Source organism: Bipolaris zeicola (genome assembly GCF_000523435.1).
Source record: "Bipolaris zeicola 26-R-13 unplaced genomic scaffold scaffold_69, whole genome shotgun sequence".
Taxonomy (NCBI): Eukaryota; Fungi; Ascomycota; class Dothideomycetes; order Pleosporales; family Pleosporaceae; genus Bipolaris; species Bipolaris zeicola.
In genome coordinates this window covers 91,214-110,063 of record NW_006912118.1, presented here as the reverse complement: position 1 = coordinate 110,063, position 18,850 = coordinate 91,214, and the positions used below count along the sequence as shown (strand labels likewise).

Genomic DNA, 18,850 nt, shown 5'->3' with positions numbered 1-18,850 from the left:
TTTTAGAGTATGGTCTTCATGACATCTCCGCTCATGTGTGACCAGGTCACGCTTTTATTCATTTCCTCTCAATAAGGCTGAGGTTTATGGAGGGGCCAGAACGTAGCATGGCGTTGTTGGGTGCCAAAAATCTCAATGCCTCTACTTTGTAAGAATCAGAAGCTATCTTGAACTTGCTGTGGCAAAAGTTGCGTATACTGTTAAGTCGTCCAGATACTGTAGTGTAGTATCATGTGATCGGACTGCGGGTGTGTATTATGATTTCCTTTCGTAACAAAGATAGCTATCTTCTTCAGTCAATTTTTTGGCAGCGATTGGATATCAGATTTGCTCTACCTGTTCAATTGTGGGTCGCTACTTGATCTATTGAGCCTGATCATGTATCATGCCAAAGTAAGTCACTACTTACAGTATACAACTAATAGTGTATACGGTTTTTCGTGGCGCAGAGACTAGAGCTATTGAACATAGCTTTGAAGCGTCTACCGTATAGCGTTGCAGCAAATTTAGAACGTACGGCTGAATTTGCTATCGAATATAGCGAGATAATTCTTTGTTGTTGTAGAAGGCATGTTACAGTAATGCATCTTATGCAACTATAAGCAACTTTATAGGCCTAAAGCTATTTATCTAGATGCCTAGCCTAGTTTATAGATACAAGATGTCTTATGAGATAGGATGGGCGGGGTTACAGAACCCTGCTTGCAGCTCATAGAAACGGTGCTGCAGGTACGCGGAGGGGTGAGGCTGCAATCGCCAGCAGCTGTAATATGTGTGGAAAGATGGAACAGTGGTACTAGCATCATGACCGCAAGCTTCCCTTTCTTTTCCTTATCTTTCTTTTACTCTTGCCCCCTGGTTTGCAATCTAGAGGGTCGTGCGTGTATATGTTTTTTTTGTGGAGAAGGAAGGGTTCGCTATGTGCTTGTTTTGTGGAGAAGGAAGGGGTTCTTGATGTGCGTATGATGTGTGCAACTGTGGGTTTTGTGGGTCAGGTAGAAGCAGGGTTTTTTTTCTTGGGGTTCTTGGGGGTTCTGACGAGGAAAAGATCGATTGCATATGATTATCAGTCTGTTGATCAGCAGATGATCGATGGCCGTTGACCAGGTCATTGGGACTTTTTTGATGGAGATGTCGATTTCTTGGCATGGAGATGGCGGAGTGCTGGTATTTATATCGAGCTATCATGAGATGTTCGGCAAAAGACACCACGTGCAAACATGTAGTCAAGTTCAAACTGCCATCCCCAATGCTGGTCTTATTCAAGTGGACAAATCAGAACACAAGATCCCTTTTTCGTATACACAGATGCCACGGCGGCGCTGCTAGTATTGTCATTGCCGGATGAAAATAGGGGTGAGACGGCATCATCGCTAGTAACCGTCAATAGTCCATGTGCGTGGAACCTCAAAGCGTCGTACTGGCAAAGCAGCAGAGTAAGCGGGTAAAATTGCGAAAAGCTTAGGGCGAGCCAAAGGCTTGATCTAGCCAAGATGACGTGAGCGTGAGCATGAGCCGCGCTGCCGCTTGAAAAACATGATTGCCTGCCATCTTTGCTGGACCCTTTTGCTGGAAAGGGATCCGGATAGTTGAATGATCACAGTTTGGTGTGTGTTCTTGTTAACAACAGTGTATCACGTTGATATCTGTCAGCTCCCTTGAAAAAGGGTTCCTCCGCGAGGCACAGGATGCCTCGTTCGTCCGGCGCTCGAGACATGATCCGCTTACCCGGGAACTCTCGTTGTAAAGTTTATATTGGAACACAACCCTTGAATTGAACTATGCAGGGTATTGTACAATATGTTTGGTAAGGCAGCCTTGCAGTTAAAAAACAAATTTGGGTGAAAGGTTGAGCGCAAGCAGAGACTTGTGACCGAGACTATGTTGAGTTTGTTGTGCAAGTATCGTACAAGGTGTAATGGCCAATCGAAAAGGAAATGGTCTGTGGGCCTGTGTAACTTTTCTAGAAGAGCTACCATCGGTGAGCTAGGTAGGACCAGTACTGTGCTGTTTGCTGTGTCATGTTGAGCTGCAAGTGTACTCTTGAGCATGACACGCACAGTCACACAGTCGGGCCTTATCGTGCTAAAACAATCGGCACATGCGGTGTAGGTCCTTCCTACAGACACCTAGACTTGAATAGCCATTAGGTGTTTGCCGAGGAGCCACTTTTGATATTAAGGGAGATTTGAGTTCCCCGCTGGGTCATATTTCTTTCTTTCGGTGTGCTTAAAGTGGCCGCGCGGCTAACAGTGGGTGCAAGGCAGATTACGAGGGATGAACATCAACAGAAAGCAGTGGGAGCGTCAAGATCCGGGCATGGTGGAGGAGGTTTGTTGTCTTGGCCCGAGACCATGTAAATCACATGTTGGTATTACCATGTGGTTGCTTTGTCGTGGTGGTGTGTGCATCAGGTTGCGGCGAAAATAGAGATGTTGAAACAAAGGAAACTTGTTGTCGCGACAAAAACAAGACCGAGTGTGTGTTGCGCATGAGCATGTGCAAGCTTCGCGACCGACTTGGCGCTTTCTAGAATATCTTGGGATGTCGAAACAAGAAGCTGGCGGCAGCGATGTCATACCTGTCTACTTGTTTCAGCGAGTAGCGGGATACGAAGCGGAGAGGGCGTGAGCTGATGTCGAGGGGATGGGTCTCGGCATGGGAAATGAGACATCAATCAATGCGGGTCTTGTAATTTGCTTGGCGGAGAATGGCGAGGCTGTTCTTCGGGGAGAGGAAATCGATAAGCGAGTGGATGCAGTTGTGAGCAGTGTGAACGCCTCTGGGAAAGGAAATGAGGCTACGGGCCTCGATGATGCAACTGGGCGCGGGAACGGTAAAGGAGGCGGCTGCACGATAGCGCAAAGCAGCAGGAGGGCCCAAAGCGGTCGCCGGGGGGAGAGGAAAGAATAGCACAGTTTGTTGGCAGCATTATTGGTGTTGAGGGAGGGTGGAGATTGCAACGGGCAGGCTAGCTGGATGAGGAGCGGATGTAACCGCATTGGAGCGATTGGAGAGGCGCTCGAGACCGACGTCAGGGGGGAGCCGGCCTAGTCGAGGCCGCGTAAGAGGCAGTTGCTTGTTGTGTTTCGCATCGGCCTCGACGGTGGCAACTGTGGACAGTGGCTGCCCGTTGACTTTTGCACTACAGCACAACGTGCCGCCCATCCGCCAGTGTGTGTGTGCAATTGGCAATTGTGAGGAGCGCACAAAGAATGGACGTGGCAGGCAGCTAGCGGAGGAGGGCGCATCATGGTTGCGTCCAGGCTACTAGACGACTGCTAGCAAGGAGGGTGAGGGGCGATGCAGACGCTACCCTGGATGCGAGGCCCGCACATGGTGGATAATACAGGATTTGGATGCTGCTTGCACTTGTTTGCGAGGGATAACGGGGTGGCCGTGCAGAGGGTGAAATTGGGACCGACGCCGCGGGCATGCTGGGCCCTCTCTAGGGTAGGTGGTGTGTGTAGGTGGATTAGTACTGACAAAGAGAGAGGTCGGGTGATAGGTGGCACAGTCGACAAGCGCGGAAATCTGTTGACAGACAGCATGTGGCCAGTGGCAGTGGTTTTGGTGATGGCCATGGATGGCAGTGGTTGTCGTCGTCGTCGTCGTAGCAGCAGCCGTGGCGCCAGGCGGGCAAGCATCCATGGTCCGTCTGCGGCATTGACTGCGTCCAAAGTGAGCATCGATGATGCTGGGCACCCGCCCAGGCCGCCAATGATCGCCGGCGCAACCACTAGCGCCGCCCCCTAGCGCCGGCCGCGTCTGGCACCATCGCGCTCCCCTTTTCTCCATGCTCTCGCTCTTGTTTGCAAAGTCCTTCTTCTCCTTGTCTTCATCCACTCGCTCTTGACGACCGCGCCTTCTTCAATCGCGCCACTGGGACTATTCCATTTAATACTGCCTGCTTTTCTAGTTAATTCTTCCTCTCGCTCCAGCTCTCCCGTACCCGCTCCCACTTCTCCTCAGCGCCCACCAAACTGAAACGGTGCGAGCAGTCTTAACATCCCAGGTACGTAACTGTCGCAGCCTTCGGCCGACTCCACTCTCTGTCTCGACGCGCCCGCTTACATCTACTCGCAGTTACCGTCCTGCTTCAATTACACAACAAAAAAAATGCCTTCCATGCTCAAGATCGCTGCTCCGGCCCTCGTCGCCGCCAGCACTGCCTACGGTACGTGTTTGCTTTCCCAACAGGACGTGATTGATTGCGCGGCCTCGCTAACTAGCTCCTCCAGCCGCCTGCAGCGTTTCCGCAACCACCACCATCCAGAATGCCGGCGATGCCACTGCTCTGGCCAGCTGCTCGACCTTCTCGGGTAACATCGCCATTGCTACCGGCACCACCGAGGACATTGCCATCAATGGCGTCAAGAAGATCACCGGTAACCTGATCGCAAAGGACAACTCCGACATGAAGCAGATCAGCGCTAGCGACCTCGAGACTCTTGACGGAACCATGGACCTCGAGGGTCTCACCTCACTCTACGCCTTGAACTTCCCCAAGCTCAAGACCATCGACTCCATCCAGTGGCAGGCGCTCCCCAACCTCCAGGAGATCGGCTTCACCTCCGAGGTCACCAAGGCCGACAAGATCGATATCCAGAACACTGCTCTCCGCTCGCTCAAGGGTATCAACATTGAGGAGGCTGACGAGATCTTCATTGCTAACAACGGCTACATTGACTCCATCTCCATGCAGCTTGGTAACGTCTCCACCTCGCTGACCCTTGCCGACAACAACGAGGCCGTCAAGGTCGAGCTTCCCAACCTCATCTGGGCTAGCAACCTGACCTTCCGCTTCTGCGGTTCCGTCTCCGTCCCCTCCCTCGAGACCCTCAATGGATCTCTCGGTCTCTACAACAACGGTTTCGAGACCTTCTCTGCCCCCAACCTGACTAGCGTTGGTGAGGCCGTTGCTGTTGTCGCCAACGAGCAGCTCAACAACATCTCTTTCCCTCTCCTTACCAAGATCAATGGTAACATCCAGATTGCCAACAACTCCAAGCTCGTTGAGGTTGACGGCCTTCCTCAGCTCAAGAGCATCGGTGGTGCTTTTGACATGAGCGGTAACTTCAGCAAGTAAGTACATTTCACGCGACAATCCGAAAGTCTTTACTAATCAATTTCCAGGGTCTCCACTCCCAAGCTCGACAGCGTCAAGGGTGCCTTCAACCTTCAGTCATCTGCTCAGCTCAACGACACCTGCGATTTCTACAAGGACCTCCACTCCCAGAAGCTCATCCAGAGCAAGGACTACACCTGCGAGGGAACTCTCATCGACCCCGGCCAGCAAGGACACGACCCCACCAAGCAGAGCGGAACCGGAAGCAGCGGCCAGAAGGGTGCTGCCACCTCGCTCAGCCCTGTCAACGGCGCTCTTGGCCTCGCAGCCATGGTCGCTGTTCTCTTCTTTTAAGCAGGTTGATGACGCTGGCGTTCACCGTATCGCATAGACTACACCCCCAAGGATTTGACTCTTTTTTGATAGCGTACAGCATCGAGCAGAAACGGGCGTGAAGCCTGGGTTCAGCTTCTGAGGACTGGAGGAGGGCTTGTGGGGATGGTTCATGGATCAGCATGTAACAATTGTATGTATTGTTTGGCTAAAAGGGTCGAGGCAGACATTTAATCCGCAGTATATCTAAGTCTGCCGAGCGACGTGAGGCGTAGCAGTGCCGCGAGGAGGGTTTGGTTTGGGATAGTTCATGCAGTCATTCTCTTCATTTATTTTTGTTCATAAGTTACCCCGTGGAGTTGAGCGTGCAAATGGCTAAAAGTTGAATCCAAGCCTTTTTCGGTCCGAGACGAGCCATGCATATCTCTGTGTGCAAGTGTGTGATGACTGTCTGTGCAGCAGTCATGCGGCGGCCGGCCGGTTTTGTTGCAAAATGAAGCTTTCCAATTATTATTTATGACTAGAAAGTCGCTTGTGACAAGTGCGACACGTTGTAATCAATCTGATGACATATATTGATATAGCAGGTTCAGCCAAGTGTATTCTGGCTTTGAATATGGCGCTGTTCACAGGCAAAAATAAGTAAATAAACATTACGTAGTTGTTTTCGTATTTTTAGGCCTTGACCTCCATCACATGCTTGAGTCTTTCTTCCTCTGCGGGTTGCACACTTGGGCGCATGCCTCGATTCCATATCCACAACAACTACACTACAACTACACACCGCAAACTGGCTACCACATTCGACATCTGGGTAGATAACACTAGGATTGGAGGAACCTCCGTCTCCTTGGTAGCGGCCGCACCACCGAATGAGCGGCAGGTGGCTGACAGTATGGACAAGGGATCCCGAGATAGTATTGGTGCTGACAAGACGGCTTGCCCATGGCGACAACTGCAACGGACGGGACGTTTTGAGGCTGCACAATCCGCCCAAGTTGAGGTGAAGTCTGGTACGGTAGAGTGAAGGGACATGAGGGCGACTGATTTCATTTCTGAGTCGTCGTCATCAGTGGACCTATGGCGATTGATCTACAGTTAGCGTCATTTTGCAATTGCACATGGTGCTTGCGCCAAATGCACTCACAGCCATGGTTGCACTTGTCTCGCAACACCAAGCGCGCCTGTCGTTTGCCTATCGCCCTTTCCTTATCTGCCGGCCAGTGACAGTCTGGGTCCCATAGTCAGTGCCCTCTTGTCCGCGTCTGTCGCTTCCGCCCTTACCAATTGAGCATCGTGCGACGTCACCTCTAAACATCCACCCACATCGTCGCACTGTCACTGCCCTCAGCCCTTCGCGCCCCAGGCGCCCCAGTCCGCCAAACTGGAGCAATCACACCCACAATCGCCGCGTCACTCGCAACGGGAGACGACCAACGCCGACACGGTGAGAGCACGCAGCTCTTCGATACGCCTGTCCCAGGCCAGAGGGGACGAGCCCGAGGATAAGGACCACGCTGGCAAATACCCACTCAACATGCTTGCGGGCAAAGGATACTCGTGGAAGGCCGCCCAGGCAAGACTGCCACCCTCGCGCCAGGTCCTACACACGGCGCGCAATCCAAGATTCCTGCTGTCTCTAGGTCTCCTGACAGCTGTTATCTTGCTATGGCGTTCTATGGGCTCAGCCACCGGCGAACTACAGAGGTACGCTATTCCTATCCATGGCTCCATACCAGCACCAGGGTATTGCCCGTCGCCTCATATGTCCGTTATTAATACCCTCGTCTTAGGTTCCACTGCTTCGGCCCCTCCAAACCACCCATGCACATGTCACCAAACGAGAACGAAGAATGGCATGCTCACTTGACTACACCCGTTGTATTCAACCACCACAAGCCAATCGAGGTCAATGCTACCGACATTCAGCACGTAAATCTCAACTCAATAAAATCTACCCCGAATGCAGTCAAGAATAAGGAGCGCGTCTTGATCCTTACCCCACTCCGCGATGCGTCTTTCTATCTGCCAAAGCACTTCGACCTTATCGCCCAGTTGACATACCCTCACGATCTGATTGATTTGGCATTTCTCGTTGGCGATACCACAGACGATACCGTGGCGGTACTGGCCAAGGAGCTGGAGAGGATACAGAACAATCCAGAGATAGCGTTCAGGTCGACCATGATTGTCGAAAAGGATTTTGGTGTAACTCTCTCTCAGAGTGTCGAGGACCGCCACGGCTTCGAGGCTCAGGGTCCGCGGCGGAAGGCGCTGGGCAGAGCGAGAAACTACCTACTCGCAACTGCCTTGAAGTCAGACCACAGCTGGGTCTACTGGAGAGATGTGGACATTGTCGACAGTCCGTCTAGGATTATCGAGGATTTTGTTGCACACGACCGCGATGTGCTTGTTCCCAGTGAGTAGTTTGTCAACAAAAGTTGAAGTACAGCAATTCTGACTAGTCGCAGATATCTGGTTCCACCGATACAAGGAAGAAAATGGCAAGAAGGTTGACATTGAAGGACGATGTAAGATTTACAGCCTGCGGGGTCACATTGGCTTTTACTGACAAGAATAGTCGATTACAACTCTTGGCAGGAATCCCCTCAAGGTCTTAAACTTGCAGCTTCTCTGGACAAGAACGTTGTCCTTGCAGAAGGTATATATCGCCTCATTTTCACAACTATCAACGCCCTTCTAATTTTGTCCAGGTTACAAGCAATACCCCACCAACCGCAAGTACATGGCCAAAATGGGCGACTGGCGCAAAGACAAGGACGAGGAAATACCCCTCGACGGTGTCGGTGGTGTCAACATTATCGTAAAGGCAGATGTTCATCGTTCTGGAATCAACTTCCCTTGTTACGCCTTTGAGAACCAAGCGGAAACCGAAGGGTTTGCTAAAATGGCACTCCGAGCGGGCTACGGTGTTTATGGGTTGCCAAATTATGTCGTCTGGCATATTGACACGGATGAGAAGCCTGGAAATGCTTAGACTAGATGAAGCACCTTCGCTGTGTGTTATTGGCAAGCGGGGAGGCGAAAGGAAAGGAAAGAGAGAAGAAAGCATATACCCAGGGAGTCGGGCGCACGCATTGATTCTATGGCTTGGGCTTTGGGGGGAAGGGCACATCTTGTGATACCTGTATGAGTAACTACTAAGGGATGAAATGGGCTATTACCTCTTTTTTTTTGTTTTCTTTGTACTTTCAAAACAACTAGCATGAGAGTTCAAATTCTAGGCAGGCGTATAGAATATTTTGCATACAGCAGGCGGTACTTTGAATAGAACATATCAAGTGGGAATCGTATGATGCGGACTTGCATTGATCCTAGATCCCAGGGCTCATGTCGCACAGCCAAGCCATGCATGCGAACGCCGTGTGAACATGACATGCATATTTAGGTACCCCACTATTTGTATATCGTACATGGGAAGTTTTTTTTAGCGCCTTTGTAGAATAACATGTTTGCTCACCACATCCCTTTTTCTACTACACATGCACCCCCGCGCTCTTACCCTCGTACAAACAAATCCCCTCTCTCACTCACTTTGGACGATAGAAGAGGGTGTATACCAGAAAGAAAGCCAAACTAAACTAAACTTTACAGCGTAAATATCCCCAAGTCCCATCCATCCATCCAAACCAGCAATTATAGAAGAAAAATTGGCAGTGGCTAATAATCATAAATACCGGCGTGAAACTTGCGCTCATCGTAGTATTTAGCGCGAATCTTCCTGCCTCTAAACTCCCAGCCTTCGTCGAAACGGTTGACGGCATTGAGGGCGCTGAGGACGGATTGGAAGTGGATGTATACGACGCCGTCCTTGTTGTTTTCGTCCAACTGCACGTGCTCGACTGGGCCAAACTACGTAATGTTAGTACATGAGACACAAGTACCAAAAAAGGGTACGCGTTTTCGGGGAGGAAAATCTTACCTTGTTGCTAAACGCTTCACCCATATCCTGGCGGATACCACCGTCGTTGCGATCAGCGTTGGCGTCCCAATCCACACCATCTACGCAACCCCAAGTAACCACGACAGACGACTCTTCACCAAACTTGCCAGGCTCGTCTTTCTGATTGCGTGCGCCGCCACGAACATCCCAGACCTGTTGCGATTTGACCTTGCCGCCTTCATCGTCAAAAGTGCTGGCTCCCTGTGGAACTTTGCGCATCTTGACCTCCAGGTGAGTGACCACTCCATCGTTGTTCTTGCCCAGACCTTGACCCTTTTTGTATCCCATCTTGGCCATCATAGCTTCTGCCTTGCTGATCTTGGGGCGCTTCGATGGACGCTCTTCTGGGGTTGGCTCGTCGTCTAGGTCTTCCATTGGAACATCGGGACGCTCGTAACGGACTGGGGGCGCTGAAATGGTCGCGTTCGCGTATCGTACGGGTGGCGCAGATATCGTGGCACCTTGATAAGTTGAAGATGTCGGCACAGAAGTAGATGGTGGTGGAGGTGGGGGTGGAGGCGTGTGATCATGTGTGGCTGAAGGGGGAGGCGGAGGATACCCAGGTGTAGGTTCATGTGCAGATGGAGATGGCGCACTGTTTGGCGGTGGTTGTGATAACTGCATGCGGCGAGCATAGGCATCTTCTCCAGACTGATCAGAGGGTGGCATTGCAGGGGCATCATCGTAGGAGGCCGGCGGGGCAAATGATGGTCTGGTGGGCACTGCAGCTGGAGCTGGGCTAGACGAAGAGGCTGAGCGGGAGCCATTCAAGGGTTCGCTCTCATTACGAGATCTGTACTGAGCGGCAGCCCCTCGCAAGAATGCGTTGAAACCCTCCTTCTTGCGCTGGTAGCCACCACTCGCTCTGTAAGCTCGCAGATTGGAATATCGCTCGGGCTTGTGAGGTGCCTGTGGATTCCACTGGCCGAACATCTTGTTGAACTTTTTCTGTTCCTTCTTTCGCTGCTTCTCCTCATAGTTGCGCATTCTCCGTTCTTCTAGGATGGCAGCATCGTCGTCAGCGGTACTTCGGTAGTAGTCGATACCGTGCTGTTGGGGGTTGGTGGCAGCGGGTCCAGGGCCTGAAGAGGAGACCGGGGCAAGTGCAGGCATGGTAGGTTTCTTGACAGTTGTGCCGGGCTTCTTGGCTTGGTTTTTCGCCTGGGGGCGCTTGATGTTGTGTGGATTATGAAAAGCTGCACATTTGCATGAGTCGTGCGTCAAGGTCAAAGTGTGGAGCAGTTCAGGTAGCTACCAGGTGCTTTCTTCTGTTGTTCAGCCTTGGCCTGCTCCTCGGTGTACTTGACAGGCGCAGCGGAGATGGTGGCCGAGGCATATGGATTGGGAAGGCCCCTCTGGGCATATGGGTTCGGCAGGCCGGCAGCCTTCTGCGGCGGTGGAGATGCCATGGTGTGGTGATGCGCAAGCAGGTGCGGCTGTGCGCAAGGACGCGTTGCGCGGTGTTTGTTGGTGTCGCGGAGGGAGAATGGATATTACACAGCCAGTATACTATTATTAATGGTGTCGCGACAGCAATGTCATGACCAGCAGAGGTGGTGGTGTTGATAATATGGTAGCGGTGGGGGTTGAGGTTGTGGTAAGAGATGGTGGAGTCGGCAAGGCGGCATGCGGCTCGCGTCTCGGTGCAGGCTCCCCACGCTAACGCGTTAGCTGCATTACGTATCACCTTCAGGAACGACTATTACCGTCCCGTCTTGCCAGTGCTCCTGATTCCAACATCCGATAACGGTCCTTTATAGACGACAGCAGACGCATCCGAGCAGGCTTCGGTGTTTGTATAAAATTCATAGATATTCCCTTTGCGCGCCATAAAATCAAAAAGGTACACCCAGATAAGCCCGCCCCTGCGACTGAACCATCTCGCTGATCGCGTACCCTAGATCCAACTTGTAATCACAATGTCTCCCACTACCTTGGAACAAGCCTTTTCCAAGGACTCATCATCGACCGCCATCATCGTCCCCGGTGCACCAGCCTTGACCGTTTCCTACAAGAAGCTGGCCGCAGATGTGAAAGCGTTCCAGCAGCAACTGGCCAAGGTCGGCGTATCTGCCGAGGCGGCTGTGTCCATTGCGCTGCCCAACACGTACGAGTTCATCGTATCCTTCATCGCTGCATCTTGGCAGAGAGCCATCGCTGCCCCGTTGAACCCAGCCTACAAGCAATCCGAGTTCGAGTTCTACATCGATGACCTGAGCTCGGCGATTGCGCTCGTCCCCAAAGGCGCGTTTGCTCAAGACGCAGCGGCGGTCCGAGCTGCAAGGAAGTACAATGCAGCGATTGCAGAGTGCTACTACAACGGCAGCGAGGTTGTCTTGGACGTAAAGGAGGCCGGAAAGCTCGCGGGTAAAGCTTCGCCGGTTCTCTCGGCACAGCCTGAGGATGTCGCGCTCGTATTGCACACCAGCGGTACGACTGGACGCCCCAAGGCTGTTCCGCTCACGCACCGCAATCTGTTGCGCACCATGAAGAACATCCAGGCCACCTACGAACTGTCTTCCAAGGACCGCACTATGTTGGTCATGCCTCTCTTCCACGTCCACGGTCTTCTTGCTGGCTTCCTTGCTCCTTTGGCGTCCGGCGGCTCTGTCATTGTACCGCTCAAGTTCTCTGCCTCTGAGTTCTGGAAAGACTTCCAGGAGCACAAGGCAAATTGGTACACGGCCGTTCCCACCATCCATCAAATCCTGTTGAAGAGTCCTCTCCCGAGCCCCATGCCGCATATCCGTTTCATCCGATCATGCTCCAGCCCACTTTCCCCAAAGACGTTCCACGAACTTGAAAAGGCACTCAACGCGCCCGTCTTGGAGGCTTATGCCATGACCGAAGCCTCGCATCAGATGACCAGCAACCCTCTTCCACCAGGCCAGCGCAAACCCGGCAGTGTGGGAATTGGTCAGGGTGTCGAGGTCAAGATCCTCGATGATGCCGGTAACGAGGTGCCTCAGGGCAAAGAAGCAGAAATCTGCATCCGAGGCGAGAATGTTACCAAAGGGTATCTCAACAACCCCGCCGCTAATGCTTCATCTTTCACAAAGGGTGGCTTTTTCCGCACTGGAGATCAAGGCAAGAAAGATGCCGACGGTTATGTCATCATCACTGGCCGAATCAAGGAGTTGATCAACAAGGGTGGTGAGAAGATTAGCCCAATCGAACTTGATAACGTCATCGCACAGCATCCCGCCGTCTCTGAGGCTGTGAGCTTTGCTGTTGAGGACGAGATGTACGGCCAAGATATCGGCCTAGCAATTGTGGTCAAAGAGGACAAAACACTCTCTGCCGGAGAGCTGAAGACATGGTTGACAGATCGTGTTGCCAAGTTCAAACTCCCAAAAGAGGTATACCAACATGCCACCCCTAAAGATAATACTGAACATTCTCTAACATCGTGCAGATATTCTTCACCGACATCATGTATGTGGACGTTACCCTTATAGTTGAAAAATGCGCTAATCGCCCCCTTCTAGGCCCAAGACCGCGACCGGTAAGATACAACGACGTCTTGTCGCCGAAGCTATGCTCAAGCAGAAACAACCCAAGCTATAGTCGCTCTTCTGGCCAATTTCAAGAATCTGCTTCTTTTTGGGTATTGCTATGCAAAGAACGTTTCAAGTTGTGTTTTCGAAGGAAAAAGAACCCCTTAGCATCAGAATACTATATGCCATTATACCTCTTCCCTTTTCGACGATTGCAAAAGTTTGATTTTCGCGTTGCATGAGTGTGGTCGACCACACACCCATATGGGTAGACTGTATAAGACAACACTAACAACGTCATGATCTAAGCGCATCTCTTTTTTTCTCGCGTAGCCGACCCTTGCAACCTCGCTTGAAAATCCCTTGCATATGCGGGAGGCGACTAACGTCGATCACCACATGGCTGGATGGGCCAAGCTTGGCGGGCAGGATTCTGACAAGTTCATGCCTCTGCCATGCCGTAAGCTATACGACGGATACTTGTGGTCAGCTGAAATGCATAATCGCTACCATTTCGAGATTTCGGAAGCAATATTCTCTTCGTGAGACGGGGTAATCATGGGAGATTTTTTGTGGGTGAGTTTGACTTGACTGTTGGCGCTAGCTTGCGGTACTAAACTAGCAACACCTTCCCGCCTCCATATGCTGTGCCTCTTGGATCTGTCTGTTGGTTGTTTCTATGTGAAATATTGCAGCTAATTCAGATGTTTCTGGGTAACGCTGCCCTACCTCTATCCTCATTGGCACTCTCCTCCAATCTTTACCTCCTGGCGCGCCAGTCAAAACCGCTCTCTACTATCAAGCCCCCTTTTTCGAGACCCTAGAATACTATCGACCATCGCTTATCGATTAATTCCAACGGCCCTAAAAAAAGACACTTTTTTTGGTTTCAGCATGGTTGCCCGCCAATGAGGCTTCCATTCGGCAATATGCCGGCATCATCCCCGGAGATTCTGTCTCAGCCTACGTATCCCAGGACTGACATGTCTATGCACTCTTTTCCAAGTAATCAAACACTACACAAAAGTAGGCCGTCCGCCATGCTCTATCAACCAGCGCTTCGTCAAGCTGCTCCCCAACAGTCATTACCTCTTTTCTAGCTGCAGCTGGCTTAATACCTCTTAATATGCCTTTTATCTACAGTAATACTAGCGACTCATCGAGTCCGGCTTCATCAGAGTCAAATCTCAGTTTTGACTATGATGATTCAGTTTCATCTTCGTCCTCGATATCATCGCCGGAGCCGTCGACACCACCACCTAAGCTGTCAACGACACCACCACAGTTGTCACCTCTACAACAAGAACTGTTGACCCCACAGCCCGAATTACTGACCCCGCAATCTGCCCGGTCGAGCCTGAAGCCCAGCCTCAAGTCACCTAAATTGATGCGTACATTGTCGCACTCTAAGTCATCACCAGCCATTGTACGATTCGCGGAACCACAACTGGTACCAAATTTGGGATCCAAGCCGTCAGTGAAGCGACGGACTATACAAGCACCAGAATCCATAATCAAAAGAATACCCAGTCCACTTCCGATGCCTCAGTTCCACAATGGCCTCCCTTTCGCAAGTCCGACTGCGAGTTTGTCCAAGCAGATCAACGGTTCTCAATACAACTCAGCACCTACACCACCTAATTTCAGCCGTCCGAGTTCCCTTCCGGCCTCTCATACTATGTCCATTCAAGCTATCAAGAGACGAATCAGTCACAAATCGCTTGTACAGACAGCCTCTCAAGAGCTCGATCCAAGATGGGCGGGACTTCCGCTACCAGCACATTACAAGCCGCCATCCCTTGGTCCAAAACCTCGCGGAGTGTCTTACGAGTCTTCAAAATACAACACCTCCCGTTTTTCTACTCAATCAGCGCCAGCTACTTTACAGGCATCGGCATTCTGTACCGCTCCATTGGGCCAATACAACCCACTTGAAAACTACATACCATGTCTATATCCTTCATGCAAGGCACACTACACGCCACTACACCTAGGTCCATCATTTTACCTCGCCAGTGGCCCATACTTCCTATCTCATCTACACGCACACTGTCCTCGCCATGCAGTCCGCGAGCTCGAAGAAGCCAACGCAACCCTCAAGCACGCCTACGAGATGCTCCGCCAAAACGCGGGCCGCAAAACCCTCGGCACAGTCGCCGCGGAATTCGAAGAACTGAAAGAAGAATTCTGCGACGACCGCCGCATCCACAACGCCAAACTCATCCGAATGCAAAAACGCCGCGTACTGGGCTGCCCATCTCAACCCACTGCCACTACCAAGAGCAACACTAGCAGTAACCCCACCAGTAAACCTCAACAACGCCATCACGAAACATGGGACTGGCGCTACACCCTCCGCCCCTGCATCAGCGCAACCTGCAAAACCCACTACACCCCTTACTCCAACCACCTCTACACCTTCTACCGCACCGCACTGTCCGGCACCTCTTTCTACCCGCAACAAACCTTCTGCCCCCGCTGCGCAAAGAAAGACATCGACGACTTCGCGCTCACCGTCAAACAGAAGTGGGGTAGTCGCTGTGGCTGGGACCGCCGTGAGTGGCTCGAGTGGCTCTGCGATCGCGTCAAGGATCGCGCTATGGAGCAGGATTATTGGGTCAAAGCTCAGGAGAGGGTTGTGAGGGAGAAGGGGCCGGCGAGGTGGGTGGGGTTGTTGAGGGATGAGGTTAGGGTCGAGATGAGGAGAGAGAGGGGGAAGGGGGGTTTTAGGAGGTGGGTGGCTAGTATGGGGGTTTGATGGGGAAGAGGTAGGCAGGGTGATTTGTGGTTTTCCCCTTTTCTCTTCTTCTCTTTCTTCTTTCTTTTTTTCTTCTCACATGGTCGTACGCGACGTTCACTCGCTGCTTTTTTTCGTATACGGATACACACGACACTCGCTTGCTTTTTGGCTTTTCTTCTACGTATACGGGATTTTTTTTCACGACATTCGCTTTCTTCTTTTCTTCCCTTTTTTATCTTTCCCGTATACAGTCTCTATACGACACTCGCTTTTCTTCCTTTCTTTCTACGTATACGGATCTACACGACATTCGCTTTTTCTCCTCTTTTCCTTTGTGAAATTCCGGTCACCTTCGCTTAGTCATTTCGTTATGTAGTCACGTCAGGATGCGGAAAAGTCTCACACTACCTTCTGTAACAAGATTAGATCATTGCAATATATGTTATGAGTTTACTTTCCCGGTATTTGAGGTGTTTTTTAAGGTGACTATCTCACTATTGAACATATGAGAAAACAAAGAACAAAAACTCGGCATGCAACGGGATATGTAGGGATATGTAACGATAGATGACAAAGGAAAGTAGAGTTCCCGAAAGTTCCTGACAAAACGATTGCACTATCGCCTAACGATGAGCTTTACAAGAGACAATAAAGTTACAAGATAAAACTTCAAATCCAGTATATGTACACGAGATGTCATTGCAAGTTATGCTAATCCAGGGCTAACAGAAAAGGAAAAGAAGAAAGAAAGAAAGTCATAGCGCTTCATTAGTATAATCTTATCTCTGACTCGGTCATGGCAAAGTCGGGTCTATGTCAGGATTATCCGACTGCTTCTGGCCCATGAATTGTTCAAAGGGGTACTTTGAAACTTGCCTAGGCCACTCAACATAATGCCGTAGGTGGTGTGTGACGTTCCAATATATACCCTCGATCCAACTCAAGACAGCGGTAGGGGCGTTGACACCTTGGAAGCCCACCCGCTCGAGATAGAGGATGGGTGTGAGGATAGCTTGGATAGCGATGAAGTGGGCGAGCAAGATCTGCGCGACGTTGTTGTTGGGGTCGATGAAGGCTTGGAACTGTTCGTGTGTCCACCGCGATGGAATGTTGTATAGTGTAACAAAGGCGGTGTATGCGTCGATCGGTCTCTCGTATGCGTGGTTTACTACACTGGCGAGGTGCTCCCAATATGATCGTTCGCAGTCGGACATGTGGAGGGACTCGATTGAGCTGAGGGATACGGAGGCTAGGTCGAGATCTCCTTGGTTGACGCAGTTCATTGACGAGGTGTCAATGCGGTTGCGTATTGTCTGGAGGTGACTGTCTTCGCGGAATACCTAGCTTGCGTTAGGATGAGGCTGCAGCTTTGATTGGAGCAAGTACTACGTACGTGGAAAACCGAATCCTCATTTAGCGACATTTCGTCTCCTGCAATCAGATTGCAACCACGCACCATGGTGAGGAACTCTGCCATGCCGTCTTGCAGATGGGTTGACTGAAACGCAAGAGCCAAAGCAGCCGCCATTCTAGCATCTCGCTCACATCGCGTCTTTGGGGGTACTGATAACGCTTCATTGAGCGACTTCACTGCTAGAATTCGGTGTTGTATAGCCTGCTCAGCAACACCAGAGCTTGTTACGGCATCTAGATGGGATGCAGATAGGGCCAGAATCGAATGGATGAGATACTCATACTGCGAGAATCAGCCTGCAAGCCTGAAGTCTGACAATATATCGGCTTGGAGGATATTCTTCTTTCGAAACCTTGTGAGAGATAACCTACGTTGTGTGCAAAGCTGGGAATTACAGTAACCCATATCTTGTCTTGCCCCACAGGTAGATGCGGGTATGCAGTGATGAGGAAATGGTGAAACAATCGCATATCTCCCATCGACTGTAGTTGTCAGGTACTTGCAAACTAACTCTAGGTTTAGGAAAGTGCTCACGAATACTCCTGGAGCGGACCGGAAGCCGCCTGCCTCCCGTGGACCTGAGATAGCGTGGGACCGCTGAGTTGCTTGAATGATGTTGGCAGGATACTCGCACTGTAGCCCAGCTTTGAGGCAGTGACTGCACTCGGGATGTCTCTCGTTGCACTTTATACGTCGTCGTTTACAACTGTAGCACCCACGGCGTGATTTAGTATGGCCCTTCCTTGGAATGGGCCTGCGGGGCAGCGGTGCTATACTCTCATTTCGACAGTCCGACAGCGTTGGCGAGTCGCTTGAAGAACTGTCCAGTACACTACCGCGATCTTGTGGAGACGACATGAGCAGTGAAGGCAAGAAGAAGGATTCCGTAGCCGCGGTCGCGGGTGCTGCTTCCCATGTGCGGATATATACTCTGTCCATCCACGACAAGCAATGGCCCTGACATGGGAGCACAAAATTTGGGGGCTTAGACAGGGAGCGCGAAGCGACCGACCCCGCGGGTGTGGTTGATGCACATTAATCAGGGGATGCCAGGTGTACGGCTGAACCCTGGCTGACTCACAGGCCTGTACCGTAAAACTGACGTGTCGGACAAATAGAATGAGAAGCTTGGATAGTATTGTAACTATGACAGTGGTAGAATAGGTCTAGCAAGTGGGAGTTCAGTTACTAGTCGGCTCACCGGTATGCAGCCATAACCGTTAGATGGCTGTCGATGGCCTCGAAGGCTGTGTCCCCTTGGTGCATCATTTTTCTAGGCATGTATGCCTTGTGATCGTTCTAGGCAGACTTTGCGATGAAACATGCTCTTCAGTGGACTCCATCGCGACGTGTCTCGCTCATGACGGGCCGGTGCACACGCCGGGCCCGTTGCGATGGCGTCGCCATGGCGGGAGATAACGGCTTCACACAGTTCCTGCTGCCTGCCGCTGTTGACCAGACTATTCCTGCATCACGAGATGAGGGCAAGCCTCGCCAAGATGAGGGACGTCGCCGATAGGTTGATCTGCCACTGGGCCAGTCTGGCCGCGCCTCCAGACTATCTTGGACAGCGCGTGAGACTTGAATTAGTATCGTCTTGAGTCTCCAGGTAGAATTGTACGTCTCGAGGGCTTAATTATAGTTAGAGCTGCATGCGGTTGATCCAAGAGGCTTTCCGATGTACTGTGAATGGCGTGGAAGTGAAGAGAATGGATTTGGTAGGACATGCGAAGCATTTGTGTGGAACCAGAGTGCATGTTGTTATTGGCCAACCGTCGAAAATCTCGCGTAACCTTGTAGTCCCCGCATGCAGGCTTTAGGCTTCATCAGGCAC

General features: G+C 51.3%; 9 protein-coding genes across 9 annotated transcripts; 5 read left to right on the top strand and 4 right to left on the bottom strand.

Moving 5' to 3' along the window:
• Positions 1-2,575: 2,575 nt before the first annotated feature.
• Positions 2,576-3,002, bottom strand: COCCADRAFT_36592 (uncharacterized protein; the record flags this gene model as incomplete). The annotated part of the gene is made up of 2 exons (XM_007713892.1): positions 2,576-2,632; positions 2,673-3,002. The coding sequence occupies 2 exons, from the start codon at positions 3,000-3,002 to the stop codon at positions 2,576-2,578; spliced, it is 387 nt and encodes a 128-aa protein (XP_007712082.1).
• Positions 3,003-4,119: 1,117 nt separating this feature from the next.
• On the top strand, positions 4,120-5,422 carry COCCADRAFT_4861 (uncharacterized protein; the record flags this gene model as incomplete). The annotated part of the gene is made up of 3 exons (XM_007713857.1): positions 4,120-4,177; positions 4,242-5,085; positions 5,137-5,422. The coding sequence occupies 3 exons, from the start codon at positions 4,120-4,122 to the stop codon at positions 5,420-5,422; spliced, it is 1,188 nt and encodes a 395-aa protein (XP_007712047.1).
• Positions 5,423-6,166: 744 nt separating this feature from the next.
• On the bottom strand, positions 6,167-6,554 carry COCCADRAFT_26095 (uncharacterized protein; the record flags this gene model as incomplete). The annotated part of the gene is made up of 2 exons (XM_007713861.1): positions 6,167-6,493; positions 6,549-6,554. The coding sequence occupies 2 exons, from the start codon at positions 6,552-6,554 to the stop codon at positions 6,167-6,169; spliced, it is 333 nt and encodes a 110-aa protein (XP_007712051.1).
• A 384-nt stretch (positions 6,555-6,938) lies between these two features.
• On the top strand, positions 6,939-8,399 carry COCCADRAFT_26094 (glycosyltransferase family 62 protein; the record flags this gene model as incomplete). Its single annotated transcript, XM_007713860.1, has 5 exons — positions 6,939-7,108; positions 7,195-7,820; positions 7,873-7,932; positions 7,983-8,063; positions 8,116-8,399. 5 exons carry the CDS (start codon positions 6,939-6,941, stop codon positions 8,397-8,399), a joined length of 1,221 nt encoding a protein of 406 aa, XP_007712050.1.
• A 683-nt stretch (positions 8,400-9,082) lies between these two features.
• Positions 9,083-10,774, bottom strand: COCCADRAFT_95601 (uncharacterized protein; the record flags this gene model as incomplete). Its single annotated transcript, XM_007713891.1, has 3 exons — positions 9,083-9,274; positions 9,345-10,561; positions 10,621-10,774. 3 exons carry the CDS (start codon positions 10,772-10,774, stop codon positions 9,083-9,085), a joined length of 1,563 nt encoding a protein of 520 aa, XP_007712081.1.
• Positions 10,775-11,284: 510 nt separating this feature from the next.
• Positions 11,285-12,932, top strand: COCCADRAFT_26092 (uncharacterized protein; the record flags this gene model as incomplete). The annotated part of the gene is made up of 3 exons (XM_007713859.1): positions 11,285-12,724; positions 12,781-12,800; positions 12,854-12,932. The coding sequence occupies 3 exons, from the start codon at positions 11,285-11,287 to the stop codon at positions 12,930-12,932; spliced, it is 1,539 nt and encodes a 512-aa protein (XP_007712049.1).
• Positions 12,933-13,988: 1,056 nt separating this feature from the next.
• Positions 13,989-15,620, top strand: COCCADRAFT_4857 (uncharacterized protein; the record flags this gene model as incomplete). The annotated part of the gene is made up of 1 exon (XM_007713856.1): positions 13,989-15,620. One exon carries the CDS (start codon positions 13,989-13,991, stop codon positions 15,618-15,620), a length of 1,632 nt encoding a protein of 543 aa, XP_007712046.1.
• A 335-nt stretch (positions 15,621-15,955) lies between these two features.
• On the top strand, positions 15,956-16,111 carry COCCADRAFT_95499 (uncharacterized protein; the record flags this gene model as incomplete). Its single annotated transcript, XM_007713890.1, has 1 exon — positions 15,956-16,111. A coding segment is annotated over one exon (156 nt), but the record flags the coding sequence as incomplete, so codon positions are not given.
• Positions 16,112-16,396: 285 nt separating this feature from the next.
• COCCADRAFT_95536 (uncharacterized protein) lies at positions 16,397-17,874 on the bottom strand (the record flags this gene model as incomplete). Its single annotated transcript, XM_007713889.1, has 4 exons — positions 16,397-16,942; positions 16,996-17,298; positions 17,388-17,498; positions 17,551-17,874. The coding sequence occupies 4 exons, from the start codon at positions 17,872-17,874 to the stop codon at positions 16,397-16,399; spliced, it is 1,284 nt and encodes a 427-aa protein (XP_007712079.1).
• Between the last annotated feature and the right edge of the window lie 976 nt (positions 17,875-18,850).